The sequence below is a fragment of the Helianthus annuus genome, chromosome 12 (assembly GCF_002127325.2).
Source record: "Helianthus annuus cultivar XRQ/B chromosome 12, HanXRQr2.0-SUNRISE, whole genome shotgun sequence".
Classification (NCBI taxonomy): Eukaryota; Viridiplantae; Streptophyta; class Magnoliopsida; order Asterales; family Asteraceae; genus Helianthus; species Helianthus annuus.
The window spans coordinates 25,041,708-25,051,510 of record NC_035444.2 but is presented as its reverse complement, the minus strand read 5'-3'; the positions used below and the strand labels follow the sequence as shown (position 1 = coordinate 25,051,510).

General features: G+C 35.5%; 1 protein-coding gene across 1 annotated transcript; it reads right to left on the bottom strand.

Annotated features, from left to right (window-relative positions):
* Positions 1-6,363: 6,363 nt before the first annotated feature.
* LOC110894452 (DELLA protein GAI1) lies at positions 6,364-9,057 on the bottom strand. The gene is made up of 2 exons (XM_022141681.2): positions 7,825-9,057; positions 6,364-7,499 (listed from the first exon to the last, which is right to left on the bottom strand). Exons 1-2 carry the CDS (start codon positions 8,795-8,797, stop codon positions 6,802-6,804), a joined length of 1,671 nt encoding a protein of 556 aa, XP_021997373.1. The 5' UTR covers positions 8,798-9,057; the 3' UTR covers positions 6,364-6,801.
* Positions 9,058-9,803: the final 746 nt, after the last annotated feature.

The following is a 9,803-nucleotide window of genomic DNA, read 5'->3' as shown; positions in this document are numbered from 1 at the left end:
AAATTATTATTAAAAGTTCCTAAAAATTACAAAATTATATAAAAAAAAAAGGATTACAAAATTAAAAAAAAAAGCCTAAAGCGTTAGGTAGATTTCGAACAGGGCGAGCTTGTCAAACGGCTTCCGCTCCTTGCCGCGGAACTGGATGTTGGCCACCGCCACCCGGTCTTCGTGACTTATATCACCGCCCGGGACGCTATCGTAGTAGGCTTTAAAACGGTCGAGCTTCGGTCGTAGCTCGCGCCACTTGTGTAGTTGTGTTGGCACGCGTTTAAATTGTGCCGGTTGTTACCCACGTTGTGCCGGTAGCTAGCGAAAGCTTCCGGCCAGTAACGGGTCTCACCGGGTTGGCGGCCCTTCATCGCGTTGTGCCGGTATCAAGTGTGGGTAGCGGGTTTGGGTAGGTGGAGTGAAGGTTTGGGGTAGCGATGTGGACAGGCGGTGGGGTTGGGGGGTTTTATAGTGACTTGGGTGAACCGTTTGGCTTGGCCAAACGGTTATTTTTTAAAATTTAAACCTAGCCGCTATGGCCTCAACCCAGCCAATGAGAGCCGGCCACTGATGAAACTCCCGCCCAAAAGGCCACACCGAAACCCAAGCCCACCCGGGGTGGTGGCTTGGGCATTTGTACCCAACCCACGCCCCAACCCTCGCCCCATACCCCATAGTCTAATAAATGAATATAAGGTATTATTCAGCCAAACAGTTATTTTTTAAAATTTAAATCTAGCCGCTATGTCCTAGCCAACCCAGCCAATGAGAGCCGGCCACAGATGAAACTCCCGCCCAAGAGACCACACCAAAACCCATGGCCACCCGGGGTGGTGACTTGGGCATTTATACCCATCCAACACCCCAACCCCCACCCCCCATACCCCATAGTCTAATAAATAAATATAATGTATTATTCAATATAAAAAAATCATCACTATTCATTCACTTTTAATTTTATCATATATAGATTAGTTGTAATGTAGATGAAAATAACAATGCAACTAAATACAGTTGTACGTCCAATTTCACTTGTTTCGTAGATGTAAACGACGCGCCCGATTTTAAATGTTTATTCGCCACTATAATTTGGTGTGTCAAACTCATTGAAATAAACATCAAACTTTCCGATTTTGATTCATAAATTCAAGTCGTTTTCTCAACTCATATGGCTTGCTTATTAGCCTTTTCACTCGAAAAAATTATCAATTGAGCACTACATACTAATATTCATGAAAACAACCATAATTAATATAACAATTTGTGTTACTTTTCCACAAACACTTAATGTGAAAACATAAATAATATAAACTCATTTATATTTTTCGTTGATGATAACAAGACAACATTAAAAAAAATAATGACATGCATGTCGAATAGACATATTTCACATACCATACACACAACTAAAAAAATAGACCAAGATGTCGAACACATAATACCTTTTACATTTTAAAAACATTCATTTTTTCTTCAACTCAACAATGATCCTAAAAAATCCTTACATTTCTACATTATCAAAGTCTTTTACATTTTAATATTTAAATTCGTTTTGTAACAAATCCAATTTTATCACACATGTTTTAAACAAATATAATATTTATAAAAAATAGTTCATTATTTAAATGCACAATAATTTTCTATATTTGAGATCAGTCATAAAAAAAATTATCACACATGCTTATACTAATAACAGTATATAGATCAGTCATAAAAAAATGTTAATACTTGAGATTGGGTCAAAAATTCTCAATCAAATTGTTTTAATATTATACTTTTATATATACTATATAAATAATAAAACATGTTTTGTGAATAGGTAGGTATATACAACTATTGAGGTACAAGTCAATAAAGTATGTTTGTCATGGTTTTTATTTAAGTCTGAGTTTCACCCATTATACCATTATAGTATAAATTAAATAATATACATTTCTTTACTAATTTGATATTTCATGAATATATTATTTATCATATTCTACCTCTCTCTAATAACTTGTATTTTTAAATTTAGAAAAAAAAAAACTAAATATATAGTTATGTTTAATTATTTTCTAGTATTTTGATATATTCTATTACTGAAAACGGAGTTTTATTTAAACTAAACTATCTTTTGGTATCATAAACCATATCGAGTATCGGTGCCATAATAAATTTGAAGCGATACCGACCAAACAATATCGATATCGGTATTTTTAGGACTTGTGTCTATCTACATTAAACACGTGTCAATATCATTTTTGATATGTAACAACTTTTCTTTTCTTTTTTTTTCTTACTTCTTTATTAATTTAATTATACTTATATGATTCTTTGTTTGCTTTTTTATTTGTTTAGGGTTTGATATTTCTTCATCCTAAGTTTCTGAAAATTAAATTTGATTATCGGTTTTTTTTTTGTTATTTTAATATTCATTTTTTCTTGGTTTTTTAAATTTCAACCATACTCTCGTGACGTAAAAAAAAAAAAAAAAACACTCACCGTAGCTTGCGAGCCTTTCTATTCTTACTAGTTACTTTTTTTTGTTTACTATTTAAACTAGCCAAACTATGACTAAACCTATACAAGAAACTTATATAGATAACAGAAGTTTAAATTGAAATTTTGTAAAATTAATATACTGAATAGTGTTACATGTACATATATAATCATTAACAAAACAGTATGACAAACTGTGTTGCATCTAATATCTACACTATTTCAATGTTATGATTTGAAATGATGTACATCATATTTTATGTTACTTTAATAATTTGATGCATAAGTTGAAGATGATATATTCCTACATTTCTTTGTACCTCTCTGGAAAAAAAATGAAAGAGGAAAAGTTGACAAGGACCTTATTAATGTTTATAAAAGACACTTCAATAATTACCTTGATGACGAAGGATTATACAATATATTAGAGTCATTTTCACTTGAGTTACATATTATTATCTTATTTAAATCATAACTTAAAATATTGAAAGGTTGGAGCTAGCTTTATTCCTCAATGACTTTTCAGGCAAATCATCAAATGCATAGGATAGGGACCTTCTGTTTTCATCTCTAGATTAGCATTCATACTTACTAAATAGCAATTATTAAATTAATACTGTATATCACTGTCCATAATTATAATGGTCGTTTTTGTCAAATACTAATATTGATTACTATGTTTTATTATATTTGCCTTTAGCTACTTGATAACACATTATTACAAAGTTATAAATAAATGTTTTTAAGTTAATTACACAATGGTTCATGTGATATGCTTTCTAAAAAAATTGCATTCTCTATTGTTTATCAAATCATAACACGTTTGTGTTTTTACTAACACAAAGATGTCAAAAATATCATGAATCCATACAAAATGATCGTTTTATCCTTACTTCAAACATTCAAAAAATGAGCTATAAAACCCATCAAATTTACCTAATTAAGGTATCCAAAAATGGCACCAACTTTGTGTCCCATAAATGATCATTTCTTTGGTATGTTCTTTTTTATAATCTTTTTGTGAAATTTATCACATAATTATAAAAATAATTAGTTCTTATCCTTGCTCTTCTTTTGAGTTATTCCCTCGGTCACTTGTATCAAAATAATATATTTTGCTAAACTCTTGACGATATATAAGTTTAATATTCTTGTAAAATCTGTCTTGCATCGCTAAATATCAATTGGGAGTCGCCATAAGCGTTTTTACCAATAGATTATCATCAGTATTCAAGTTTCATTTGCACCCAATTACCCAAATAAAAAGAAAAGATAGAAGATACGGTTCTTTCAAAACTTGAAAGAGGTGAGAGAGTGTAATGTTTTTTTAAAGAAAAATTTGAATCATTGGACACTGTAGTATCATCGTACCACCAGTAGAACCACCCGATCATATTTATCTCCATTAGACAATAATGCCTGTACACCAATTCAGTAGAAACCCAATAAATCTGGAAAAACTCCCCTTACGGAAATCGAAACCAGAACTTAATAGTCCCTAAGCCTTATCACATCCCCAAGATGCCACTAGGCTGTAATGTCATGGGCTGAGAGAGTGTAATGTAAACTATAAAAAAGTACTGTTTGAGTTGGAGAAGATCTGTATAAGACACGATTAGACCTGTTTATTTAAAAGTACACAACATGATTTTTAACTTTTTTTAAAATAAATAAAATTATGAGGTTAAAATCCACCATTTCTTCTTCTTGGTACATAAAACATAAAATTGTGTTATGGACATGGGATATAAAGTAGTTAAACGAGTTGTATTCATGTTTAATATTTGTGTTATACGCGTCGTCAGAGACCTGCTAAACCCGATAAGACACAATTTGTCAGCCCTAGAGAAAAGACGTGTGTTCGCGGTTGGAGTGCGACAAAAGAGGAGGATTGTCATAGGTGTTTCTATATGGTGATCAAGGTCAGGACGATGACTACCGATTGATAAAGAAGAGGAACATTGTATCTACTTTTACAACGAAGAAACATTAAAGACGGTCTAAGAAAAAGACATGTACATTGAAAACCACTACCAATGTGGTTAATGGGTAAGAAGGGATATAGATAGGTCCCCACTGATTGTTGTGTTATATTCCTTTGGTATCGAATCCAGATTTGGGTCACGGTAGAATTAGACACTTTGCTAAGTATATTAAACCTTTACTCACTACATAAAACCCCTGGAATTTTAAGTTTTATATTTATTATAATACAGTTAAGTGATGTATCTATAATTTAAATGTTATCTGTTTATGAATAAGTTATTTTTATTCAACAACCGAAAGTTAACATTTTTTACCATGGGTTTTGACACAGTATTTATATATATGTCATATATGTAATAGGAGGGGGTTTATTAGGGAACACTAAAAAAAGTGAGGAATCGGAAAACACCCTTAAAAATTCAACTTAACATGTTAAAAATCTTTTTTTTTTACATTCGGCATTTTTCCTTATAAATACATGTAGAATAACTTTTCATAAAAAAAATCAAAAACTAAAAAAATAAAAAATATTTAGAAAACAGTTAAAGAAAGGCTAAAATTTTTTTTTTACAAAAATGATTTTTTATTGGAATAGTTTCTACCCATTTTTATAAGGAAAATCGCTGAAAAAAAAAAATTTTAAAAATGGATTTTTAACATGTTAACTTAAATTTATAAGATATTTTTATTTTAACTGTTTTTAAACATTTTTTTATATTTTTAGTTTTTGATTTTTTTATTAAAAATGCTTCTACATGTATTTATAAGGAAAAACGCCAAAAAAATTGATTTTTAACATGTTAAGTTCAATTTTTGAAACAATTTTCTCCAGTTCCTCAGTTTTTTAGTGTTTTCCAATGAAACTCACACATATATAATATAATATATAATATATGTTAATGGGTGGAAAGTTAACTTTTTAGAAAGTCCAAATAGAGGTTAATGGTTGGTATGTTTATTCTTAATAAATCTCCAAAGAGTTTTAAGAGGATATAATAATAATAGTAATAATAATAATAATAACAATAACAATAACAATATTGAATGGGGTTCGTTTAAAAATTATGGAAGGATTACCATGGCGTGACATAAATTAAGTTTATCGTATACATGTAAAGTAGATGATCGTGTGTAAATTATAGCTATGATTTGTGATATGGTGCGGTTATAATATGTTAGCCAACGTCTTTATCATTGATGCCCTTATCTCCTCAATCAGCATAGCCTTCCTTCTCACTGATATCGTTTATTGATTTATATGGTATCACTTGGGATGGGGGGTGTTCTCGTGTGGTTCTGGATAGGGCTGCAAACAAAACAAACATTCAACGAACAGCAATGAATCGTGCAACGGGAAGTACGTTTGTTTATTAAACAAACAAACACGAACAAGAAATTTTGTTCATTTAGTTAAATGAACAAAGATGAACAAAGACCTCGTTCGTTCATTTATGTTCGTGAACATTCAGTAACATGTTGTTTATATTCGATTGTGTTAAATTGCTCATTAGTGTTTTTTTTATATTTTATTTAAATACGTCAAAATTCTGACAAATAAAATTTTAAGTGTCAGTGTTGTGTGTGTGTGTATATTTTTTACAAACGTTTGTTTGTGTTCATTTGCTTCTATTTGTATTCATTTGTCTTCATTAATGTTTATTTTCATTTGTTACCTAAAATTAACAAACGAACACGTTCATTTTCTTAACAAACAAACACGAACATAAAATCTCGTTTGGTCAGTGTTCATGAACAGATTGTGAACACATATATTTCATTTCATTAACAAATAAACACGAACAAGATCTTGTTTATATTCGTTCGATTCGTTTGCAGTTCCGGGTTCTCACCGCCACCTCAACTACCCCGACTTCACACGCACTAGCCCAAATGAAAAGTTAAGATGGGTACTATCAAATTTATTAACTTTACATAAAATGAACAGAAAAAAAAGTCATTACATAATTTGTTTACAAAGTTCAAGAACTTTAGATCAAACTAAAGTTGCAAGCTTTGACTTTATGAAAACCAAGTTGCATATTATAAACACATTTGACCCTATTTCCATTCAACCCCTTGAGAATATTACAACATTCCATACCACTCACACAACTTTCACCTTAACTCCAATTTTAACCCCCAACTACAAATTTTAAATAAGAAACTAAAACTTAAATATTACTTTGGTAAATAAATAAATAAAAACCCCAAACAGGCAGGCAAGCGGTCCCCACCTACTGAGTCTAGTTTTCCAACTCAGCAACTTTCAATATCTTTTCATCCATCCGAGTTGACTCAGTCAATTCCACCTGAGTTTCCAAGCCGGCCGAGTTGACTCAGCCGATTTCACCGGAGTTTCCAAGCCGACGTGGTGATGAGCGGCCGAGTATGCCATCCGAGCATCAAGCAGCCGTCGTTTTCCTCCACTCGGTAGCCATCACCGCCAGCGAATAAAGCGAGCAACATACTAGCTTGCTTGTAGGCGTTTGACCCGAGATGAACCGGTTGAAACCCAGCCGAGTCAAACCGAGTCTTCCATTGAGCCAACGTCTCATGCCGTTCAACTCGGTCCGTCCCTTCACACGCCACCACATTACAGATCTGCTTCCCGAGATACACCTCAGACATAATCTTATCCTGATTATTCGCAGCCGCAACGCCACCACTTTCAACCGAACCACCACCGCCGCTGCTCTCAAGCGAGTCAAACAAAGTCGAATAATAATGTAACGACTCAGTAAACCGTTCCAGAAACACCGGTCCGTTATGATTAGCTTCTTGCTCAACCACCGTTAAAATCTCCGGCTTCATCTCCTTCACCGCGGACAACACCTTCTCCACCGCCCCTGGCCGAGCCAACAACTCATGCATTTCAAACACCGAGTTCACCGCAACAACTTCATCTTCTCGTAACTCAAGCATAGCCGGTTCTAGATCGGATAAACTTTCTGCCAGAAATCCTCTATATTGAAACTCAACATGAATCGTATCCGCCAATTGCGCCAGTTTCCATCCGACTTCCTGCAAATGATCCGTGTTATCACCTGCAGAAAATGTTAACCTCGTAAGATATTATGTATTATTAATCATATCGCGTAATAAATAAATTATACACACAGATACAATTAAGATAATCACAAATAACACCTACTCAAAATACAATTAGCTCCTAATTTACTATGTATTATTAATCAACTATATATTGAACACGGAGAATTACATAAGGATAGCAGGTAGACGAGCAACAAACTGCGCCGCTGGTTACGAATCAAACCGATTCAAAATTTAATTATAGAATTAGGTAACTACAAATAAAAATAAGTACGACAGATAATTACAATAAACTCTAACTAATATATCGAATATTACCTGAGGGAGGGCCGATTCCGGTTAGCCGAAAGGTAGGAGGACCGCCAGGGCGAAGAGCCAACGCCTGCATCAACGCGGGCCACTGCATCCCTTGTTTCATGCTAAAATCAATCACATGAACCTTCTTCTTGCCCGCAAAAGCTTCTAATATCGCCTGATTCGCCGTAAAATGAGCGAATTTAAGGTAGGGGCACGTCTCATAAAAATGCATCTGAAGAAGATCTCGAAAGGCTGGAGCATCCTGCGGTGATTTCGGATACAATCTATAGATCCTCCGAGCCAAAGCTTCCGCAAAATAGGTTGCTACTTTCCGCATCGCACCGGCTTGTGACACGGCTAAATACCCAGCCTGTTTCACTAGCGTTTCAGCCCGTTTCATGTCGTCTTGTTGTACGGCCTCAGCACAGGCCATAAGAGTGTGTACCAGCCGTATACCGTTTTCCTGTGAGTCTATAATAACAATTGGGTTTGGAGAGTATGTTTTGTTACCATTATCCTCCGATAAAGATTTTTGTTTCTTTGTTGGAGGATAAATAGCGTCCCCCGGGATCGCTTGGAGGTCATCTACTCCGGCACTTCCGGGGGACGTACTCGTACCTACTAACGAGCCAGCGATACTTCCACTTCCAGGTAGCTGAACTTGAACCACAGGGTTCAGCTCGCAGATCATGGATTCAAGCCATGAAGATAGATCGGATGGGTTTTGGTGAACCGAATCGGAAGCCATCTGTGACAAGCCATCATCGTTGGATAAAACGCCCTCCAGGTGTTCGATCTTTTGCGCGACGTCAACCATGTCGGATGACTTGACTTTGTAGCCGAGAACTGCTAGCAGCTCGTCATCTCCGGCGTCTTGTTCATTGAATTCGTCCCACATCTTTGATTTACCGGTCAGATCGGGAAGGAGGGGAGGAGTGGAGCTGCTGGAGCCGGGGAAGAGGGTGTGGTTTTGATTTGGGTAGTCACGTTTCATGTTTGAATTGGTTTAGAGATTTGGTTGCTATTGGGGATGGGGATTTGTTTTGTTTAACTGTTGGTGAGGGGGTGGAAGAATCTGAGCATGGGTGAATTGGTGGTGAGTTTCAGAGAGAGAAAGAGATGATTGGTGTATAGAAATGGGAGATGAAATACAAGTGGTGCAGAGAAGAGAGAGATGAAGAAACGCTCGTGAGGGTGGGCGCGACAACCGATGGACCAACAGGCGGACAACACAACGCAACCCACACCCTTTCTCTCTCTCTCTCTATAAGGGTGTCCGGGGCGTCTTCGGTGGGTGGCTTCGGTGAGGGGTTTCCCCGATCGGGAACACCGCCGCCATCAAAGCGGGGTCCCGATTCGGGGTTGAACTTGGGCGTGGGTTCACCGATGGAGGAGAGGGAAATGTGTGGGGCCAGCCTTGGATCCATCCAATCAAAGCTTTTCTTGTTTTTTTTTTTTTTTTTTGAATAAAAAAATAAGGGGAGTTAAGAGGGGAGTGGCGCCATCAAATGGGGGTGTTAGGGGAGTTTAAGAGGGGAGTTGACGTGGCACACGGGGATTGGTTTGGCGTAAGAGAGTGCACTCACCTATTAGGTGTGCACCCCCTTCACCCTAATACATATGTGTGTATGCATCTATAGTGAGTATAAATGCATATGTGTGTATGTAAGAACGATACGAGTACATTTATGTAAAATTTCCTTCGAAATAGTGATTCAAGTGACTTGATTTTGGTTAACTGGAAATTTAAACACCTGAAATTGAAGCGTCGTTTTCATCATTTGGAGCACCGTTTCGAGCCAAGTTTTAAATCAATGGACTCGTATCGTCGTTCTAATCAAAAGCCCTAAAAAATCTGTTTGTAATTTGGAAAAAAAGCTTAACTCCGTTAAGTTTTTTTAACGAGAGACCATTGTAGGAAAAATAGGTGAAAGGTGGGACTGGTAGAAGAAATATTTTAAGACGAGATTATTATTAATGACCAATAAGCTCTAGATGAG